General features: G+C 47.7%; 1 protein-coding gene across 6 annotated transcripts in view; it reads right to left on the bottom strand.

The window, feature by feature from the left end:
- Positions 1 to 1,087: 1,087 nt before the first annotated feature.
- The window catches only part of MTUS2 (microtubule associated scaffold protein 2), a 585,745-nt gene continuing 563,429 nt past the window's right edge, over positions 1,088 to 23,403 (bottom strand). For 5 of the 6 annotated variants that reach the window (XM_041765696.1, XM_041765700.1, XM_041765697.1 and 2 more), the window contains 6 exons: positions 18,573 to 18,678; positions 15,151 to 15,224; positions 11,625 to 11,723; positions 10,446 to 10,565; positions 8,223 to 8,320; positions 1,088 to 3,983 (listed from right to left, as the gene is read on the bottom strand). In XM_041765696.1, coding sequence (XP_041621630.1) covers positions 3,770 to 3,983; positions 8,223 to 8,320; positions 10,446 to 10,565; positions 11,625 to 11,723; positions 15,151 to 15,224; positions 18,573 to 18,678 — 711 coding nt within the window. In that variant the 3' untranslated portion in view covers positions 1,088 to 3,769. The remainder of the gene's footprint in view (positions 3,984 to 8,222; positions 8,321 to 10,445; positions 10,566 to 11,624; positions 11,724 to 15,150; positions 15,225 to 18,572; positions 18,679 to 23,403) is intronic. The other variant, XM_041765701.1, reaches the window with a different exon arrangement.

The raw sequence follows: 23,403 nt of genomic DNA, 5'->3' as shown, positions 1-23,403 counted from the left end.
CTTAACCCCTTTTCCTGCACATGCCAAGGGGCAAGTCACCAGTCTGCTCTTTGGTTAAGTGGAGGTGCTGACCTGTACCTTGTTTACCTCATGTGTAGGGGGAAGGACAATGGAAAGTGGTTATTACACAAGTGGAGGGCACAAGACACCCCAAAAGACACTAATAGGTTGGGACAGGTTGACAAGGAAATCATTTAGTAAACATATAGTCATTGTCAACAATCTGGAGGTGTGGGTGATTCAGAGGGGATCTGTAGTGTTCCTCTCAGGTCCTGAGGTGCCTCGAAGTGATTTGTCATCCACAAAAGTCTCTTTGTTCAGCTACTGTTTGGGGGGCAGGCTTGCCTAAGTCTCAAGTTGTTTCCACTCCTATATGCCCTGCGAAACCAGCATGGAAAGCCGGCCACACTGGGTCTCCCTTGTAACCCGAAGAAGGGGCAGACCCATGTGGACATTGCAGTGTCAGGCTGGACAACCTGAGGTGGGTGAGATGGGGGCAAGTGCTTTCAGGTAGAAATGAGTGTCCTGGCTGCACTTTGGGGTATTCTAGGGAGGCCTACAGAGCTCTCCAGGGTCCTGTGTTCCCTGTACCCTATTCCCCCCGCCCCGTTGGGGGAAAAAGCTCATGATAAGGACCTGCTGTGACTGTGGGCATTGTCTGTGATGATCCTGATGGGATTTAGGGCACACCAAGCTCTCTTTGCAGTCGAAACATACACCTGTTTAGGCCTGAATGTGAAATCGATGGGGAAAGGACTGTAGTCCATGTGTTGTGTCCTTTCGAACTGAGTCTAGCCCGCCCAGCCTCTGGAAGATGGCCTAGCAGAGTGGAGCCTTGATGCTCTCTGAGGTTCAGGGCAGAGCTGCTGAGATCTGGGCTGGAAGACAGCTGCGGGACCCCTGGACCTGCTGGGTCTGGGGAGAGTGGGTCTTGGTGAGTGACAATCAGCTGACACTGGTACCTGCAGAAAGGGAACGCAGCCTGCAAAACACCTCCCTGCTTCCCTGCCTTGGATCCCCAGCAGGGGATTTCCTGAAGCCTGGGAGGGCCAGGCTGACAGTTACATCAAGTGCATATCACAGCAAGTCCCTCAAGTTAATTTTAATATGCTTCAAACACAAATATGTAACACAGAAACTGTAGGGGCCAGATAAATAATGTGTGACTCCATTCAAATAATCACCATGTGTGCCAGCCCGTCAGCCCCCTCCCCTCCCCTGAAACCCGGCCCACTCACAACCTCATTCAGCTTGTGCTGGGCAGGCAAGGGTGGGTGCAGGGCACAGTCAGGTCTCAAACACCAGGAAGAGGCTGGTGAGGTTTGGTGGGTCTGAGGCAGGTGGGGAGGCTGCAGCATCTGGATGTGGAAACCACTCCAGCCTGAGGGGTGGATGGAGGGAGACTTCCATGTCAAAAGGTCCCAGTTCTAATGGTGGGGGGGGGGGTAGGGTAGTGAAGAGGGGGCTCAGCGGCTGCCAGCCCTCATGTTTCAGGATAGGAGCAACCCATGATGATGAAGGGATGAAGCCAGGGCAATGTGGGAATTAGCTCAAGTACCCAAGGGCAGGGCTGGTTAGGGCAAAGCTTTAGTCCACCTAGTGAGGGGTTACTTAGTTCTAACATCACTACGACTTTGACTGCAATAGGCTAACACACTGTAGCACGTTCTAACGTTAACACTGAAATCTGTATTGCTGTGTAACTGCATTTAGCAGGTGTCCTTATGGAAGCAGTTCCTAAGGGGCAGAGCCGAGCTACTGCCAAATGACTGTTGGCAGGTGGTGCCTGCTAATAGAATAAATACTTGTGTATTTAGTCAACGTGGCACGATCTACTCTAATGGAATGCCCAACTCAATATCACAACATCATGCAGAGCCACTAAAGGAAAAAAGACATGTCTCTTCAATGAGTATCTATCGTGTATGTCCCGAGGATGGGCAAAGACCCTGGGAGGTTTGTTAGAAATGAGATGTACCTGAGGCCAGCAAGCCCAAGCTTGACTCATGCCAAGAATGCAGACCAGGCCTGTCTTCAGGCTGGCTGCACAGGTGCCCAGCAGGCAGGGCCGCGGGCAAGGTGGCCCCTCCCGTGGGTCGTTTCTTCCTGGTTCCATGGTTCCTGGCACAAGGAGCATCCCTGCATGAGTCTGCTCGCCCGGGGCATGCTCAGAGGCAGCCCTGGACTCAGGACTATTACGAGAGGCCATCAGGAAAAGGTGCAGGGTCTTTGTCACAAACAGGAAACAAAGGCATCATTATCGTCACCATCGTTATCATATCAACTGTTAAAAAACTGTGTCTTTCTTTGTGTGTCATGCTCCTACTCTTCTTCCACAGCACTATAGGGAGAGCTTTCACATTCTAACTCTACTATTTCCGAGACAAATGTCAGTCCAGGGGCCAGGGACTGCTGGCTGACCGTTTCATTGGGCTCCTCTGTTTGGAAGAACCTCCTGGGCCTGAGAAGGGACCGCTGTCAGCTGTGGTACTGCTTGGTCATGGGGCAGAAAATACACCTGGCTTTGTGGGAGGTCATGTGATGATCGAGCACAGCTGCAAAGCGATCCCCCAGGATGGAAGGGTCAGTTTTCTGGAAGCCCCTGCAAGAACCCCTGAGCCATCTCAATGTACACTTATGGGGTTGAGTTATAGGACCAAACTGATGAGGGGGGATGGTTGTCTATGAAGTGGGGGCCTGAGGGTCATATTTTGGTGGGTTGACCATTTATAGAATCACATTGGAGCACACCACATGGGATGCCAGAGGATGCCTTCCTACTCTGTGCTCAATCAAGATACAGATCCTACCAGCAGTTTTCCTTCTGGAGGACAAAGCGCGGATGGGCTTGGCCAGCTCCAAGGTCATCCTCACCCTCACTCCAGAAGGTTATGTTCTTCCATATTTTCCCAAGGGTGTAGTAGCTTAATGATGGATTCTAAGATGTCACTTAGGAAAAAAGCAAATCTTGTGTTTACAAGACTGTAGATGATTCACTGTCGTGAGAAGCATCTGCAAACCGCTAAACCCCTCAGGATTTCCCACTGCTATCCCTTAGGCACTCACGACAGGAGTATTAATAAGTAAAACTTGCGAATGGAATAATAGTGACCTCACATCATGTTGACTAAGAAGCTGACTGTTCCAAAGGCAGTTACTGTTCACAAATCGCTGGTGTTTGTGTTAGAGTACCACTTGGTGGTAGGTTGAAAGGCGCTTCTTCTCTATCTTTTTTTTTTTTTTCCTTTTTCTATTTTGGGTAGAAATATTCCTGGGAAGCTAGATAGAAATGCATTTTCATATCCCAATAATTCTTAGGCACAAGTTAGAAAACTGCTGACCTTCACCAAAATATGTCAGCACTTCATGTTATAAAAAATGCAATTCAGAACCGCTGCATGTGTATATACGTATATCTAAATATACACACATATCGGTGCAGTACACAAGGATTATTCAATGTATATTCAAAACTGAGCTATTTGTAACGAACCTGAAATTCTGCAGTGAAAGTTCATTGCTCAAGAACAACTGGAGTTTCTTCCTTTCTTTTGGCTCTAACTACGGTCAAACGTTTGCACATCAGACACTACCGTTTACACTTTCCTAAGTGCCAACACCAGGACAGTCTTATATGAGGATCAGAAGAGGACTTTGCTTAGGATGCAGCTATGCAGCTACTGAGCATGCGCGCAGGGCCAGCCCCGGGCGGCCCCCGGTCAAGACTCCGTCCGTCCGTCCGTCCGTCCGGGTGGAAGCGCTGGGCGGGTCATCTGGGCGTCGCGCTGACTCTGGCGGGCGAGGAGGGCCCCGAGGAGGAGCCACGGTAGACGGGGGACGTGGGCGAGAGTTTAACCGGGCTGGTTGGGTCCCCAGTTTGGAGCTTCCAAAGCAGCTCTTCGTTGGTTCGGCTCAATCTCTTCTTCTCCTGGGTTTCTTTCTCCACATATTCCTGCAGATTGGCATTTTCCTCTGACAGTTGTCTGCATGGGGAGAACAGGAAACAATCAAGCAGCGATTCTGCTGGAAGGCACTGAACTTGAGATTCACCAGGCCAGGGGGGTCGGGGCAAGGGAGGAGGCTGCAGCCGCCTGCGGGAGCTCGGGGACCAACAGGACCACAGAGACCAAGCCCCATGGGCTGAAGTGTGATTTCCATGCTTCATGCGGACACATCGGTTCCCTCACAGTCCCTCTGCCCCATCAGGGGAGGCCCTAGCTGTCCCCGGACAGAGCAAATGCTGAAGGCAAAAGAGGAAAGGAGGGAAGTGGGGAGCTAGTTGTGGGTGTGCTGCGCAGGAGGCTCAGAGATAGTGGCCATCAACCATAAGGACAGCACAGGGACAGTGCCGTCAGCCCCAGGACACCTCCTGGCCTCCCTGGCCCTGGTTCGGGTCCCCATGAGAGCAAGCGTCTTCCCCTGCTGCACATGCTGATCTGTGCATCTGCCTGCCTGCTGGACCGAGAGCCCTCGAGGATAGGGGCCAGAGCCACTTTCCTTGAATCCCCAGCATCCAGCCTGGCGTCTGGCACACAACAGATGCTCAATTAATGGTTGTTGATAAGGGATGCTAAATGAAAAAGGGATCGATGCGTCCTGCGCTGTCATCAAGTGTGAGTTGCTTGCTTTGTTGCATTTTGTATAAATGAGGAACTGACAGGGATGAGTACACAGGCATTTTGTAGCTGCACGGACTCAGCCTAGGAAGCCAGCTCACTTGGATAAAGCCTGGACTTGCTCTTTGGGCCAGGTGCCTTTGTGATTTCCAGGGGAGGCATGGGTTGGGGTGGCTCAGGTTGAGCAGGGTGGGTGACACACCTGCTGCCCTGGCACAGTCTCTCCTGTGAGCCTCTGGGGTGGGAAAGAATGCCAGCACCATGAGTTCAGTTGCGGAGGTAATGTGTGTATGTGTGTATATGTGTGAGTGTGTGCAAGTATATGTGTGTGACTTCTGAGGGGGCGGGCACACAAGAGTGTGTGCATGCGAGTGAGCATGATCGCGCAAGTCTGGGAGCATGCACACTTGTGTACACCTGTGGGTGACAGGAAGCACAAGTACATATGTGAGTGTGCATGTGCATCACAGGGTGACATATATGGATCCAAGAAGGAGTTCAGTTCAGTAAGGGGTCAGGGGTCAGGCATGGGTCCCACAGAGAGAGCTCTATCCTCATGGACAAAGTGCAGGCACACCTCATTTTACTGTGCTTCATTTTACTGCACTTTGCAGATATTTTTTATAGGCTGAAGGTTTGTGCCAGCCCTCAGTAGAGTACGGTTACCGGTGCCAATTTTCCAACAGCATTTGCTTACTTCACATCTTCACGTCACGTTTTGGTAATTTTTGCAATATTTCCAACTTTTTCATTATTATTATGTTTGTTATGCTTGTCTGTGATCAGTGATCTTTGATGTTACTACTATAATCGTTTTGGAGGTCCATGAACTACATCCGTATAAGATCACAAACTTAATCAATTAATGTTGTGTGTGCTCTGACTGCTCCATCGACCAGACTTTCCCGGTCCCTCTCCCTCTCTTTGGGTGTCTCCCTATTTCCAGAGACACAACAATATTGAAGTTAGACCAAAGAATAACCCTACAATGGCCTCTTAAGTGCTCAGGTGAAAGGAAGAGTTGCACGTTTCTCACTTTAAACCAAAAGCTTAGTGAGGAAGGTTTGTGGAAAGCCTCAGTAGGCTGAGAGCTGGGGCCTCTTGTGCCAAACATCAGCCAAGTTGTGGTGCAAAGGAAAGATTCTTGAAGGACATTAAAAGTGCTGCTCCAGTGAACATGTGGAGTAGAAAGTGGAACAGCCTTACTATTGATATGGAGAAACTTTGAGTGGTCTGGAGAGAAGAGCAAACCAGCCACAACATTCCCTTAGGCCCAAGACTAATCCAGAGCAAGGCCCTAAATCTCTCAATCTGTGAGGGATGATAGAGGTGAGGAAGCTGCAGAAGAAAGGTCTGAAGCTGGCAGAGGTTGGTTCCTGAGGTTTAAGGAAAGAAGCCAACTCCAGAACATAAGGTATAAGGTGAAGCAACAAATGCTGGTGTAGAACCTGCAGTAAGGTACCCAAAAGGTCTAGCTAAGGTGATTCATGAAGGCAGCTACACTAAACAATAGATTTTTCAATGTAGACAAAACAGCCTTCTGTTGGAAGATGATGCCATCAAGACTTTCATAGCTAGAGAAGTCTTCAAAGGACAGGCTGACTCTCGTTAGGAGCTAAAGCAGCTGATGACTTCAGTTGAAGCCAGGGCAAATTGACCATTCTGAAAATCCTAGGGCCCTTCAGAATGATGCAAAATCTACTCTATCCTCTATCAGTGGAACCACAAAGCCTGGATGACAGCACATCTGTTTACAGTATGGTTTACTGAATATTTGAAGCCCACTGTAAAGATCTGCTACAGAGAAAAATGATTCCTATCAAAATACTGCCGCTCACCAACAATGCACCTGGTCGCCCAAGAGCTCTGATGGAGACCTGCAAGATGAATGTGGTCTTCATGCCTGCTGACACAATATCCATTCTACAGTCCATGGATCAAGGAATAATTTTGGCTTTCAAGTCTTATCCTTTAAGAAATACATTTTTGTAAGCCTATAGCTGCCATACAGGGTGATTCCTCTGATGGATCTGGGCAAAGTCAATTGAAAACCTTCTGGAAAGGATTCACTATTATAAGATGCCAGTAAGAACATTCATGATTCATGGGAAGAAGTCAAATTATCCACATTCACAGGAGTTTGGAAGAAGTTGGTGTCCTCTCCCTCACCCCCGCCCCATGGAGGACTTGGAGGCGAGAGGTTCAGGATGTCAGTGGAGGCAGTAACTACAGATGTAGTGAAAACAGCAAGAGAACTGGAAATCAAAGTGGGACCTGAAGATGGGACCACATTGCTGCCATCTCATGATCAAACTTGAACGGATGAGGAGCTGCTTCTCATGGATGAGCCAAGAAAGTGGTTTCTTGAAATGGAAACCACTCTTGGTGGAGATGCCATGAAGACTGTTGCAATGACCACAAAGGATTTAGAGTAGTACATCAACTTAGCTAATAAAGCAGCAGCAGGGATTGAGAGGATTGACTCCAGTTTTGAAAGAAATCCTAACTTGTGGGTGAAATGCTATCAAACAGCATTGCACACTACAGAGAAATATTTTATGAAAGTCCATCGATGTAGCAAACTTTCATTGTTGTTTTAAGAAATTGGCACAGACACTCCAGCCTTCAGCAACTTGACCCCCACCAGTCAGTAGCCACTGACAGTGAGCCAAGACCCTCCATCAGTAAAAAGATTTATGACTCTCTGAAACTTTGGATGGTGGTTTGCATTTTTCAGCAATAAAGCATTTTTAAATTAAGGTATGCACGTTGCTTTTTTAGACATGATGGTATTTCACACTTAGTAAACTATAGGATAGTGTAAACCTAACTTTTATATGTACCGGGAAACCATTCATTTGGGAAAAATTCATGTGATTGCTTCATTGCGATACTTGCTTAACTGCAGCAGTCTGGGACTGAACCCAAGGTCTGCCTACGAGCTCCAGTTGGCTGATCAAGCCTAAACACTGCTTCACTCTACTCTGACAGCAGAAGGGGGGACCCCCACATCCTTCCTTGTAAGTCGTAGCACATCAGAGCAGGGGATGGAGATGGGAACAGTGTTACTCAGAGGATCTGCATTCGACTACACAGCTTCACTGGATTGTTCACTCCCTGCCATCCCCTGGCCAGGGCCAGCTCTTCATGGCCTTGGGCAGGCTGGCCTGGGATGACAGCTCAGCAGCTGAGGGCCCTACACAGGTCTGTGCTGTGAGCTAAGGAGCACAGGCTCAGCTCATGAGGGTTTTGTCTTTTGCCTGGGAATATCTAGCTGGCACTCCTTCAAACCCCCCAGAAATAAAGCCCTCCATCTCCCAGCTGCACTGGAGACCTCTCCTGCACATATGAGCCAATTTCACTCATTTGTCCCCAAGTGGGGACCACTGATATGCAGAGCCAGGCACAGGCCAGGAGGTCCCAGTGGTGTGTTTTATTCTTTTCATATGTAAAATGCCAAGAGCCTGTGTGGGGAAGCCTCACAGCACAGAGGAATTAGATAAATTGGATGCTGGACAAGAACAGAGTCCCCAAAGAAACTCAAGAGCAAAGCCACTTTGTAGGTGACACCTGATTTGTTAGGCTCAGACACCCAAGCCCACCTACCTTGTGACAACGGTGTTCTGGTCAATCCTTGCTTTGAGGTCTTCATTTTGCTGCTGGAGAACTTGGATCTTTTCTTCTAGGATAATATTCTTTTCCGCCTACAAAGGACGCAGTGTTAAGAGGTTCTCAGCAAGGCCATGACAAATATAGAAGGCCAGCGCCCTTGGCTTCTGGGCTTTGGAGGATTATCAAGAACATTGCTTTGTGGGGTGCCTGGGTGGCTTGGTGGGTTGGGTGTCCAACTTTTGATTCTGGCTCAGGTCATGATCTCAGGGTCCTGGAGTGCACCCCACATGAGGCTCTGTGTTCCGTGTAGAGTCTTCTTGTCCCTCCCCTTCCCCCTCTGCCCTTCCCTCTGTTCATGTGCACATATGCTCTCTCTCTCTCTCAAATAAATAAATAAAATCTTTAAAAAAAAACAATAGTGCATTGCAAATTACAATGGGTTGTAAAATCAAGTTAGATGTGAGTGTATTTTTAAAAACAAAATAAAACAGAAAATACCAGAGTGCACTGTATGTAGTAAAAGTATTATTGTTATACATATTTTAGATATAAATATTTTTTACGTATATTATACAACGTGTGTGTATGTATATGTCCGGTTTCTGTGCAGAATACACTTCTTCCAGGGCATGCCCAGGCAGTCAAAGGTGAGCTGTCAGAGATCAGTGAACACCCCTGGGTCCTAGTTTGGCTGATGGGTCCCCTGGTTCTCCCTGACGGTCAACTGAGCTGCATCAGCATCCCTGCCTGGCATGTATGCACAATAGGACATTCTGAATTAATGGAGGGATAGAAATACAAATAATGTGAACACATTTTTTTCTTCTGAGAGTATGACCAGCCAGGAAGCCGAAGCCTGAGATGGGCTTGGAACATGATCAGAAAATAACATTTTCCCCTGGTTGTTATTCCCCTACAATTTATGCTTTTCTCTCTGTGTGTCCCCTAGGGACTTGCAGAAGCACAGTTCTACTCTAAGATAAATTCAGAAATAAATTATTTTTTGAAGAGCAAATGACAAATTCACTATTGGGTCGTCAATCTTTGAGGAAAACTGTTGCCCTTCCACGAAGAGGACTAGGAGTCAGAGCCAAAGGGCTGGACTCTGTCCCAGCTTCCCAGCAGGGCACTTCCCTACAGCCTTCATCTTTGCTCCCAGGAAATGGGAAGAGATTAAATCGGTTCTTTCTGTATGCCAGGAAAGGTTTCTGGAAGGAGAAAGCATGCAGGCCTGCAGAATGTCTGGAACATGGCTAAAAACATCTGAGTAAACCCTAAGACTTGTGGGTGATCAGACAGCTGAATGTGGATTGTCCGGCCTGGAGGAGGAGGAGGATCGTCGGTCTCCATGTGGGCCAGGCAACGTGGCAGGACTCTGACGCTGCTGGGAAGCTCTGGGCCATTGGGAGGTGCCACACGGTCACCATTGCCTGGATGCTGGTTACTGACAGACACACGGCAGGCTGCCCCGCCCCACCTGATAAGCACCTGTACAGTATGAGATGTCTGCAAGAAGTGGAGGTGCCAGATCCAGCAGGTAGGCCTAGATCAGCCCCTGGCTTAGGAAAACCAGCTTCGAGGGATATTTCAGAAACAAGCAGGGACTTTAGAAGTTAGCCGAGATGATTAATTACTAAGACGGCAACTTAAAGATCTGCTGGCTGGGCTGAACAGGAGGCAGAGGGCTGTGAAAGCCGGAATGTGGAGCACTGGGCCAGCACTCCTACCTGGGCCTAGCCACTTACTGGCTCTCCTTATGCCTCTGCCTAGGCCTCCGTGTGCATCTGCGACTATGAAAGGAGCCTCCCGACAGTACCTGCTCCAGGGGATGGCTGTCAGAGTTAAAGAACAAACACATGTAAAGTGCTTTGCATCAAGCCTGGCACACTTCAGTGATGCTCCATTCATACTGGCTTACCACCTATCACCTGCAGGGAGGAGGAGGAAGGAGCACTCCCCCAGGGAAGGAGTGGCAGATGGAGAATGGAGGTGGGAATCAGGAGGGTTCCCCAGTTGTACAAAATGAGGCCACCTCAGATTCCTTATCAGAATTCCTGGCTTCCTAAGAAAGATCTTGAGACTCAGCCGTGGCATTTTCAGGTGTAGGCATTGGACAGGGAAGGGTCCACCTTCTGAACGCTGTGAACAGCATCTTGATGACAGTAAGGCATATCATTCAGGTTCCTGGGGCGCTCCCAAGGACGCAGGCTGACTCACCAGTTTTTCCAGCTCAATGATCTTCTTTTCCTGCTGGTGTATTTGCTGATTCTTCATCTCTAATACCTGCTTCAGACTCTTCATGTCTTCTTCCAAGTGCTGATAGGGAGCCAATGCAATCTACAATAGCAGAGAACAAGAGCCATTTACCAGGGGTCCCAGCAAAGTCCAGGATCCACCAGTGCCATGAGTTCAGCTAAATCTAGCCTTCTGTAACAAGTTTCCCAGTAGGCACGGGGGCGTGAGTGTGAGCGTACTCACAGCCTTCTCTGATAAAGATACGCATTGGTTTCCCCCTGGAAATGCTATAAGAAATCCAGCTCTCTGGGGAACAAGAGAGGTAAAGCCATCACCCACTGAAAAGTCTGGATGCTGGGGTGGCAGGATGCCACCAACCCATCCCCAAAAGGGAGCTCATGGGTTAAAAAAGAGTAAATTCAACATTGGCTTTTAACATTGACCCAGACTACTTGGTTCAATAGACACATTGAGATTTACAGGTCTCCCTCGTACCCAGGCAGAGCTGGGCAAGGGGTAGGGTAGGGGTGGGGTGTATCCTTGTGTAGGAAATGAGCAAAGTGGTTTAAAAAGCAGAAAAGGCATTTTAGGAAAAGAAATGCTACAGTAAGGTTGCCAAATGTAACAACAGCAACAACAACAAAACATAGGACATTGAGTTAAGTATGAATTCCAGATAAACCACCTTTTTTTTTTTTAAGTATAAGTATTAGATGGGATACACTTATACTAAAAAATTCACTTATTTATAATTCAAATTGACCTGGGTGTCATGCATTTTATCTGGCAATCCTCCCTCAGAGGGAAGGAACTTTGCCAGCTTTTCTGGCAAACACCCCCCTCAACCTGTTAAGACAGGCATGGGTGGTGACTCTTGCACCAGCCTACACCCAAGCTGGGGGAGAATGGAGGGGAGGGCGTGCGGGTCGCGGGGGCTCAGGGGCCGTGGCTGGGGAGCCGTGGAATCTGGCAAGAACACATCAGTGGAGAACCCACAGCTGTCCTGTGTGTCAGGAGAGAGGTGCTGACAGGGACATGTCCTGGCCAGCTGTCACTGCGGCAGCGGATCCACACAGCGGTCCCGTCTCTGGGGGAGACTGCTGAGGTGACGCCCGGGGTGAGGCCCCTGTGGGAGCCCGGAGGCCTGGGGAGCATGACTACCTCCAGCTGCTCCTCGGTGTTCTTCCTCAGAGCCTCCTCAAAGCGCCTGGCGCGGTCCCGCAGAGACTGGCTCTGGAAGGTCAGCGTGTCCACCTGGTCCTGGAGGGAAGGACAAGAGGCCCAGCTCGGTGGCCTGCAGACACTGTGGCCCGGGCAGCTGGGAAGAGACCGCCGCCCACCCCGGCCGCTCTCCACAGGGCAGCGGAGGCTGCTGAGGTCGCCGGTGCCCCGGGCTCCACAGAGGGGCCGCGCTGTTGAGGCTCCGCAGGGAGTGCCCTGCGCGGGGACGGGGGAGGGAGAGCTCAGGGCCTCCCAGCAGGAGGCCGCTAGGCTTCCTCGAGTCAGCTGGCTGGTGGGAGGCAATGCTGCAACGTCGCAACGTCCCACCTCAGGGAGGCCGACTATGAGAAGGGGAGGCATCGAGTCCCTGACCTGACGAGGACAGGACCCATTTCAGAGAACTGTCCTGGTGTATAAACCATTGAACCATCCCTGACTCCCCTCTCTGCCTGAGACCCCTCCTGCGACCACCAAACACACTAATTTTGGGGTCAGTCATCAAGTCCTGCCAATTCCACCTGCCTAATGTCCCTGGCGTCCACGAGCTCCCTGGTCCCTGTCCCTCCAGCTAAAGCTGAGGCACGCTGCTGCTCCTTGCTGGACCTGACGCCGGGGTTCTAAGCCTTCTGCCCTCACGCTGGAGGCAGGGGGAGCTTTCTAAAGTGGAAACCAAACCCATCACCCCCACCATGTTAAACCCCATTGGCATGAAGATGAAGTGCCTACCTGACACAGTGTTGACATACCTCCTGCTCAGCCCCTCTGGTCTCCCAGCTCAGTTCTCACTGCTCCCCTCCCCCACCCCACCTTACATTCCAGCTCTCTCCCCTCCCTGCTCACTTCTGGCCTCCCCTCAGCCTTTCTGGGCCTCAGGGCTGGACTGCATGTCTCTGGCAGGAGCTGTCATGTGGGCTGAGTCTTTTCTCCCATTTAGACTCTCTGCCTGGCTAGACCCCCAGCAGCTCTCTGTGTCCTCACTGACAAGATGACGGTATGTCCAAGGACGAACCATTTCTTGCTCCTTCCCTGGCTGCCAGGGCAGATGCAACTACACTCAACCTCCCTTGCAACCCCAGCAATGCCCGATCACTGCAGGTGAGCAAAGGATGCCAGGCAGGGAGCTTTCTCTTGATGCTCAAGCACAGTGAGAGATGATGCCTCATTCATGCAGAATATCCCAAAGGTCTCCATCCAATGACACCACTTCTGTGACATTAAAATGGAGGGACTAAGGTCTCCCCAAGAGCTCTTCTGGCCAAAGAAACAGCTTCATCCCCCTCGTATAAAGGGCTAGGTGTTGTAAATCATGTAATCCCACATAAAAACACTGTCATGTATGAAGTGCTGGCTTGCCTGCTTTCTCCATCTCATCAGAGGGCCTTGTTTTGCAAACCATCCTTGGCAGGTTCCTTTTCCTCTTTTTTTGGTTTGTTTCCAGTTACTTCCAATTTTATTTTTAAACAACAAAAAAAGCCCCCCTCCCCTACCGCCATGCCATTAAATCCAAGTGCTGGTGCATTAGGGCATTATAGTTGTCAGTGGGAATTTGTACGCACAGGAGCTGATGAATGTAAATTCCAGCCCAGGGCAACACCAGCTGGGCCCCAGCACACAGTCACTCCATAGCTGCAGTCACCTTCTAGAACATGACTATAAAAATGATACACAGCTCCTACACCAAACTCGTCCGTGCTCACAGAGGAAGCATTTCTTTCAGGTCTCTCCTCCTTCATTGAAAAGCAAAACCATGAAAGATGCATCAGGCAATGCCACCTGGGACAGATCTAAAATGTCAAACTGTGTTTTTATCTGCCTTATTCACCATTACTCAAAACAGATCCATAGGCAGACAATGGTGCCACAGCCGTCAGACCAAACAGACTGTTTTTCAATTTGAGTCAAACTAAGAGGCAGAAAGGCCCCGCTGGTGATGCAGCCCAGCATGGGCCACTCAAGGGTTAACCAATGACGTAACAATAGTAGTAGGAAATGTAACAATGTTAGAAACGATTTCATAGCAATAGCCACTCCTTACTAGCATCTACCATGAGCCAACCTAGTGCTAGGCCCTTAATCTGCTCACATCTAGAGGAAGGTATTGTTTATCGCCCCTATTTTACAGATGAGTAAAGTAAGGTTTATAGAGCTAATGTAACTGTTCATGATTTCCAAGCTAGAAAGAGGAGGTATAGTGGGGAGTTAAAAACTCCAAGCTCACATCTCTTGCCCCAGATCTGTTTCTCTAGCCACCAGGAGCTTAGAAGGTTTGGCCTAAGCAATGCCGTCCTCTTCGTACCAAATACTCTCCAGCCCAAATAAACTCTTTCCATGGAGAGTTACAACTGAAATATATACAGTTCATGACAGTTTAATGTTAGCAGCAGAGTGAAGACTCATATGAAGCAAAACTCTCCCTTCTTTTGGTTTTGGACTGGACGCACACGAAGGCAGTTTGGGGTTAATGGGCCAAAGATAAGCCATGTGAGGACTGCACCAGCTTACTGCAGGACCATTCATGGATCAATGGATCGGGGCGGTGGAGGGCTTGCAGCAGGCAGTTTCCCATTTTAAAACTTCTGAATAGTACATTCAACAGCTGTGACACTGGCTATCTCCACAATCCTGGATTCTTGTCTTGGTGGGCAGGCTCTGTACAATGAATATTGCCAGGGGAAAGTACGCCAGCAAAGAAGGAAAATTCTCGCCTTTGTATTACAGTTTTAATAAACACCTTCCACAACTTTCAGATGTGCGTGTTCCTAATATTTAACAAATAATCTTGTTATAACAGAGGCAGCCATAGTTGGGAATGGAAGCAGGGCCACCGACCTCACCCTTGCTTCCCAGGCAGCTCCAACCTAGGGCTGGGGGTGGCCTGGGCGTCTAGAAGGCGGGAGGGAGACGCGGGTGATCTGGGAGACCTTTCATTCTCCCCGTGGAGGTCAGAAGGAAGCCAGGCAGCCCCCAGCCTCTGAGACCCATGTTTTCCACAGGTTGGCAGTGGAAGACGAAGAAGGTTCTTCTCATCTTACCTACCTCCAGGTGATTAAAGCCCCTTTTATAATTCCCAGAACATATCCTATGACATTTGTCCTTTACAACCCCGTTACCCCATTCCCCCTGCCTAGACTGTTCTCCTCCCCAAGTCCTCCCTTTTCTTCAGACACAACTCCTCTGACCACGGCAAGTAGGGAGCAGTGTCTCAGAACTCCTGTGGTGCTCACTGATGGTATTATTCATTGGGTGTAAGTATGTGTTACCTTTTGTGTTGTCTGTCACTGTTTAGGTCACAGCTGTCTGAGCAGACAGTAACTACCCAAAGGGCAAGGAGTATGTCTCATTTACCTCTATTTTCCAATGCTTAGTACAGGATCCAGTACACAGTAGGTGCTGGATGAAAGTCTGCAGACAGGCATAATGATGCTGCCATTATCTTGATACCAGAGTTAAGAGAATGCATATTAACCTGTAACGACAGCCGCAGCTTTTCAAAATTTTCTTCCAATTCTTTCTTTTCAAGTTCATGGGTAGACATCAATTCTGGAGATAAGAGATCAAATAGTTAAGTTGGTCTTTTGAAAAGGATCAAACAAGACTTTGTCAGATTTAGGATGTAGGTAAATAAGGGATACTGGTAGATAGAAGACTAAAGCCTACAGAGACTTCTCCATACTTTGAAATTATATGTAGTGCTCTTTAGAAGACAGTGAAAGAAAGAGAAAGGGAATAGGACAAAGAAGGAAAAAGAGGGAAAGAGGGGAAGAATGAGGGACGGAAGCAAACAGAACTACAATCACGTAGGGGCGCCTGGCTGGCTCAATTGGTTGAGTGTCCCTCTTGATTTCTGCTAGGGTCATGATCTCAGGTGAGATGGAGCTCTGTGTTGGGCTCTGTGCTGAGCATGGAGCCTGCTTAAGATTCTCTCTCTCCTTCTGCCTCATCCACTCCCTCTCTCTCTCAAAAATAAAAATAAAAATAAAAATAAACCACAATTGTGCTCGGGAGCACATCACGCACACATGCACATACACACACTCTCATTCTTACAACCTGCTCTACCATCACTCTGCCCTAGTTGGATTCTCCACAGTACCTATTCTCCAAGTTTTCCTCATGGTAGAGCAGCTGGATAAGCAGTGTTAAATCATTCTCCTTTCCACCACGAGCAGCAATCTGGATGCTGAAGAAGGTGGCCTTCCAAGGAGAGTGTCGCTGTGAGTGCCATCATGCCAGCCTGGGCTTGCTGGGGAATGGATGTATGAAAGGGGCCAGGGTTGTGTCTGCAAGAACACCTTGGTAGCCTCTTGGCCACACTCTGGAAACCACAGATGTCAAAGATTTGCTTGAGCAAAGATTCAATATTAAGACATTCAGACAGAAGGAAGGACTAATTGGACTGGTTCCTCTTGGAGAGTTTGGAACAATTCTGTTCTGTGAAAAGTGTCATTCCAGTAATAATTTGCAAGTTAGGCAGAAAGAGATGTCATGTTAGAGTTATTAGTGAATGGATTCTATATTCCTCCAGATGGAAAGAGTCTTATTAGCTGGGTGAAGCACATCTCATTCTGGCTACACAAGCAATTTGTTTTCATGTTATAACCGCAGGGAGGAAAGGTCCCATTAATCAGCCAGGGTCACATGCTTAGAACAGGAGAGCACTGGAGGCCAGCAATTATCCTGGCTGGCATGAGCTGCAATTAGGAAAGACTTTGTGGTTTCCATTGACCCAAATCTTTTAAGTAATGATGGTGGAAGTCTCTAAGAAATCCAGTTGTTTGTAGCTGAAATTTACATTTGGGGGGAAAAATTGTGCAGATTTCAATGATATAAAGCCATGCAGGCTTTTGGTCTACCTGGCTCTGTGTACATGATTAGTTTTAATAGTCATTGAAAGCATCGCCCTGACCATGGTAATAAATTTTTTACCTATCATTAAATACACCTACATTGTCTTGACATTTATATATAATTCAAGTGCCTTGGATGTGGTGTCTAAGTGAGATTTCATTCATCAGAAAAATCTACCAGGTCTATTTTTACGAAAATACAGAAACAAAAGGCAACACTATGGTTCATTGCACTATTTCCATTCAAATTCCCTTTCTTTTTTTTTTTTTATATTTTTTTTATTTTTTCAAATTCCCTTTCTAGAGACCATTTTCCTACAGTGCAGTGATGGACTTAGGACATTTTCAAAGGGCCACAAAAACCCAAGAGAAAAAGAAAAGTTAGAATCTATTCTGGAGATGGTATAAATCATTGCTAGTATCCATATACCCATAATGATTTTCATTATTTTAAGGTCATAACACCTTGTCCCATGTTTAATACTGTGCTAAAAAACAATGATTATCAAATTTTGCTGCATGTTAGAATCACCTGGGGAGCTTTAAAAAATTCTGATGCCTAGGATGCACCCCAAAGCAATTAAAGTAGGATCTTTGCAATAGGATCTACACATAAGTATTTTTAAAAAATCCCCAGGTGGGCACTGAGGGGGACACTTGACGGGATGAGCACTGGGTGTTTTTCTGTATGTTGGTAAATTGAACACCAATAAAAATTAATTTATTAAAAAAAAATCCCCAGGTGGTTCCAGTATGCAACCAAGGGTAGGAATTGGTACTCTAAGTGGGAGACATGGTCTTAGGACACAGGTAATACATTTAAGTAGTTCTCAGGGAAGTACTGTCCCTTGTCTCCAGCTTGGACTTTTCATGTACTAATGGGTTCCAGAGGTGATGGCGCTGGTGCTTGAGGAAAGCAAAACATGAGTATTGATTGTCACACAGTGGACTATATTGTTTACAAAGAAAATTTTAGAAATAATTTAAAAAACCTCTGAAGTTGGGGAACCTGGGTGGCATAGTCGGTTAAGCATCTGACTCTTGATTTCAGCTCGGGTCATAGATCCCAGTGCCATGAGATAGATCCCCATGTCATGCCTTGTGCTCCTCATGGAGTCTGCTTGAGATTCTCTCTCCCTCCCCCTCTGACTCCCACTCATGCTCTCTCTAAAATAAATACAACTTTTTAAAAAAACTTCTGATGGTATCTTTCAAATTATTAAAATTTATTAATCTATTAAATTTAATTGCTTTAAATACACTTTAACAACCAGGTAACTAGGGGAAAAAGTGAGGTGGGGAGAGAAATTGAAAACTAAAATATATATACCAATGTAATGCATTTACATGTCAAAAGTGTAAAAAAGCTTTTTTCACAAGGTAAAAATCTTAGTAATACTAAATGTTGTCACTTTTATTATGACCCACAAACAGCTCTATGTATTGAAAGATAATCCAAAGTTACAAAAATATGTAAGAAGAAAGATTTGGAGCTCCACTTAGCCCACGGGGAATGTGCTGAGTATGAGGTGTGGAGACCCAGGTCCAATTGGACGCTGCTGTGGCCCTGAGCACACCACAGATGTGGGGAAAGTGCATCTACATGGGGGTCACCATTTATTTTAAAATGCTAGAAGACAAGGTAAAATCCAGGATTTCCAGGTCTACTTTGGAGTAATGGTTCTCCGGCTTTGAGACCCATCAGAGTGACCTCAGGAACTCTGAACAGTTGTGATGCGCAGAAGGAACCCCAGAGCAGCTACATGGGAATGCCACGTGGGATCTGGCCCCAATCCCCTGGCACAGCTCCCCGGCATTCTCATCTCTGGGCAAGTGTGAGGGTAAATGCTTCCGAGGGAAGGAGCAGTTACCTGGATGGATCCTGGATTTTTAGATCTTTCCATAGGAAGCAACAAAAAAGACACACCAGGAAGGAGAGGAAGGGAAAACAGGAAAAGGGGCAAGAGAGGAAGGACGGCCGCAAAGGTTTGGCTCACACAGCCCACCCCGCATGGCCATACACATTGAGGCTGGTAGCTACCTTGGACTTTGTGGTGGTGGTCATCCTGCAGGATTGCGATGGCTACCGTGTGGTTATTTTCCATCTCTAGGAGAGTAGCCTCATGGCTGGCTGTGAGATCTTCTACCTGAAGGAGGCCACAGCTATGGTTACACACTGAGCGGGGGAATGGGTTGCAGTAGTGTCTTCGTTGCTTGTAGAGCATGGGTGGAATTCAACCAGTAGAAAGGTCTGTGGCGCAAATGTCAAGGACAAGTCATTCTGCTGAGATGACAGCCATCTCGGCCTTGCACCAAGGCAGGAGAACCAGGATTTGGTGGTGATTGGCAGCCCCCGAGTTGGGGGGAGGTCACAGGGAAGTCACTGCCTCAGCCCCACTGTCAGTAGGAGAATGGCGGTTCCCCACGGGGGCCAGCTGCCTGAGCCACCTATCACTGCCCAGGGCCTGGCTTCTGGCAAGGTCCTCTTCCCACTCCCATTCTTTCCCCTGCACCAATCACTGAGACAATGGTGGATAAGGAAAAGAAGACGGCCCTCTACTGTACTGTCCATTCTCTGTTGCCCAGTAGCAGGTGGGAGTATCGGTACACAAGATAAATGGAAGGAACTCACCTTTATTAAGCCACCTGCTATTGGTTCCTGTACTTAACTCTCACAGGAACATCACAAAGTACTTTATGCCCATTTTACAGACAAGGAGACCGAGGATCAAAGAGGTTTGAAATGTTTGGCAAGGGCTTGTAAATGGCAAAGCTGGCGGTCGGCCTAGGTCTGTCTAACTCTACAGGTGGAACTCTCTCAAACACACCATTGTTGTCTGTTGCAGTGAGATCGCAACCGATGCCTCAGGATGCTCTCACCAGCGCCAGGGCAGGTTGGCAGATCTGTGTGTGCTCAGACCACCTGCTTCAGCATAACCTTGACCTCCAGGTTGCAATTTGGACTTCCTGGCCCGGCAACATAGAGCTACTTGTGTTTCTCTGGCTGAAGGCACATTTTCAGAATGTAATCACAGGTAGTATAGCTAGTCCAGGATTTTGTCACCCTTCCTGGTCTCTGCAAACTGCCCCACCTCCCAATATGTTTCCCGTTTTTATTGTTGTGGCTGCTGCTTCAACTTCAAATGTATTTGGGAGTAATTTCAAAAACCCACCTCTCCCCATAATAACCAATAAGAACAGTGTTTTTCCAAATTCTTTGTCAATGAACCATTGTTAAAAAATGCCACGGTACCTTGTGTTGTGTGTGGGCGCATGTGCACACACAGAACCCAGTTCCACAAAGCTACACTTTCCCTTCCTCCTTGCAATAATCTGGTTTTAAAATTTCATCTTACTTTGTTTTTCAAAATGCCAGTTACAAACCACTAAATTTATTTCATAACCTACTAGTGTGTCAAAATCTGGCATTTGAAAAACACTGAACCAGGAAATGGGCCCGGGTCCTGGAGCTCTTTGATGGACCAGGTAAAAACATTTTGCTTCTAGCAGGTAATATTCAGCTGTCTCTTACTAGAGTCCCTCCCTTTTCTGAGGATAATTCACAGGCTGACTTTTGATTTGAAGGGAGGAATGGTTCTCCACAAGAGAGGAAGCCCACTTGTAAAGTGGATGCATCAGAGTCTTTTTATTTTAAAATGGGATGGATTCCCATCCTGGATACTATAATTGCATAGGAGAATCTGTCTGTCTCATGGAAAATGAGAACTTCATACACTAAAAAAAGAAATATCACTGGCAAAACCAACAATGAGCTCCACAGTGGTAGGAAAGCTGCATGATCATATGCAAATGGACATGGTATGCAATGATTCACTTTTATTTACTGGTCATTCTTGATTAAACAGTATTTTATTTAAGGCTCAGAGCTATGAATGCACTCAGCAGAAAGGCTGATTACCACAGTATTTAATTGTCCAATTCCTGTTCATATGAGGTTTTTATGGCATCTTCGTCCAGAGCCTGTTAGTCTCTTGGAAAAATAAATCACTGACTTTAAAAAAATGGAAATATATTTTCTTTCTGCTTTATTACTGATGTCATTTGAGCCCATAGCACGGTGTAGAAACAAGTACCCACACATTATTTGGAGTTATGTTACCCAGTTCAGTTTAATAAAGAAAAATCTTTCATCAATCCTTGGTATGATTCTAATTTATTGGGCTCTGACATAAATTGCCATGAGTGGTTTCAGGAAAGACAGATGAATGGAAGGGCTAGGTTCCAGAAGAGTCCTGCATGTTCCTGGAGGTGGTTGGCAATGCTACATTATGTTTGTGGCTAAATATATGCCCTTCTGGTTTGATGGAAGGTGGGTCTTTGACTTGGTAGTGATAAAATGCTGCCTCCAATATGTTAAGGGCGATGTACAGGCACGATTTATCTGTTACAGCCTCTCAGAGGTGCTTTTATGAATGAAATACGAAGTCCCTCACTCTGAAAGGCCATATGCCAAGAGTGGAATGCCCAGTATGTTTTGAAGGAAAGCAGTAAGAGCCAATGAATCTAAATTTGGGTACAATAATCCTTACTCTTCAGTAATTTCAGTAATTTCTATACGCCTTTGTGGTTTTTAAAGAATACATTGTTGGGTCTGTCCACTCTTGGCATCCTCTTTCTTGTCATGATATTAATCCCCGCAACACTTTCCATGGCTCCTGGCTTCCTTCTGGAGCATGGGCTCACACTCTGAAGCAGCCAGTAAGGGCTCTCTGCCTTCAGAATGCATGTGAGGGGATTCAGATACGTTGAGCTAGGAAAAACACAAGGTCATTTTATGCACAGATCACGCAAACAGAGGCAAAAGGCACTAAACTATATTAGGCCACAGCAGACTTATGTGGGGTGAAGCATCCTTCTTTTCCTTTGAGAAGCCTGGGTAGGGCCCCCTTAAATCACTGTTGGCCCACTCTTGTCCCTCCTCCAGGCAGAGGGAGCTGTGGGCTGTGCCACAGAGGAGTCTATCAACTCATAGACTAGTCCTGGTCAAGCAGAGGCAGCTATTCCCTGTGGCAGGCTCCACTCCCATGGCTGCTTGCTGTACAGCTGTGCTGAATTACAGCAGAGCAAAGCCTTGGAAAAAACACTCTCCGATGGGTAAGAAATACAGTAGTGGGGCCTCCCTCATTTAGCCACTTGCAAAATGCAGTTGTCTGAGGCTTTGGCAATTCACTTAGAGAAAGCTGACCTTTAGAACGAAAAAGCCTGAGCTTTGTATTGTCTCGGTTTCACTCATTAAACCCAAACCAAATTAAACTCCCATTTACCACCACTCCAGACACTGTATTCAGATCTGATAAGACAGAGGGAGCCCGCCCATGTTTACTCTCTCCAGGGCTCTCTTAATGTTCCTTTCTAGATAAGGAGGAGACCCCCCCCCTTCCCTTCCCTCCCTGGTACAATACCCTGGGCGATGATTCAGAGCAGGCAGCAAGCCGTGCCAGAGTCCCCAGTCCAACTTCATTGAGTCCCCGGGGTGTGCCTCTGTCCCCTCTACAGCCTAGCACGTGGCAGCTGTTCACAGAAAGCCCCATCTTCCCTGTAGCGCCTCCCCCCAGCGTGTGGGGGCTCTGGTGCTGGAAGACTGCGGGCTCCTGGGGACCTCATTCTATTTGATTAGCGAGAGTGGAGTTTCTGCTGCTGGCGGCTGAATGCCTGCCACGTGGGACCAAAGAGGCCTAATGCAAGATGATGGACAAAGTGGCCTCTGTACATTCTGATTAAGCGTGGGGATTTTGAGACTGCCAGCTGGTCTAAAAGGATGATGTCTTCAGGAAAGGGTAGAAAGTATGTCCTGGATATGAGACAAAGCTGGTGGAAATTCCAAAGGACCAACACGGCTGCTCGAGAAGGGCTCCGTTCAGACTTTATTGAGGGGAATCCACAAAGCACCTAGGAACCAGTGACTTCAGGGCCAGGTCAGGGAGTAAGACCAACTGCCAAAGCATCTTGGAGCACCTGGGTCAAAGGTCACAAGTCTGACCATTGAATATGAGGCTGTGTGGCTAGCTTTCCTTGGGGAACAGCCACGGCAGCCCAGAAGGGAGGGCTGCAAGCTGGACAGAGAAGGGACCAGGCTTGGGGCTAACAGGGAAAAGCATGTGTGTTTACAGTGCAAATCTGTCTTGTGTGCTTCAAGAAAGGGAATCTCTGGGAATCTGGCTTCTGGGAATGTGCAGCTAGCCATAGAATGAGAGCTGATTTTAACGAAACACCTTTTTAGTCATATTTCTCAAATAAAAGTCCTACCGTATCTTGGAGGTCACTGAGAGAAAGCCAAGGGGCAAGACCATGCCCCCTGGCTTATGCCTCTAACCACAGACTGCAGGACAGGGCCCTGGCCATCCATGACACCTGCAGTACTGGGTCCTGGGCAACCAGTACAGACCACTGGTGCCAGGCCCCCAATCAGCAATTCTGATTTAATTCATGTGGGGGTAAAGACTAGGAGGGGTGCTTTGTCAGTTCTCCCAAGTGATTCCCATGTGTAGGCAGAGAGAGGTGTTTTCCCCTCCACATGAGCGTATGGCTAGATTTGTCCTCCGGGAGATCCTGCGGTGAACTCACAGGTCAGCCTGCCTTAGCAAGGAGTTCCCAAGTTGAGTAAAGCACCCCTTCCTGCCCCCAAATCTTGCACATCAAAACTGTTGCCACCTCTCCATTGCCAGCCATGGGGCATGAAGATAAGCCAGACTGGTTAACTTGATTTTTAAGGCTCCAGGAGCACAGAAATGCTGCTATCTGTGGAGTTAGCATTGCCAAGTGCAATTGTCCCTGGAAATAAAGACCCATTGAGTGTGGAGATTACCCCGCATGAGTAACAGACACCACAGACCATCCAAATCTCCCTGGCA

Source organism: Vulpes lagopus, chromosome 8 (genome assembly GCF_018345385.1).
Source record: "Vulpes lagopus strain Blue_001 chromosome 8, ASM1834538v1, whole genome shotgun sequence".
In the NCBI taxonomy this organism is placed as follows: domain Eukaryota; kingdom Metazoa; phylum Chordata; class Mammalia; order Carnivora; family Canidae; genus Vulpes; species Vulpes lagopus.
Note: the sequence above shows the minus strand (reverse complement) of the source record. Positions and strands in the feature narration are given on the sequence as shown.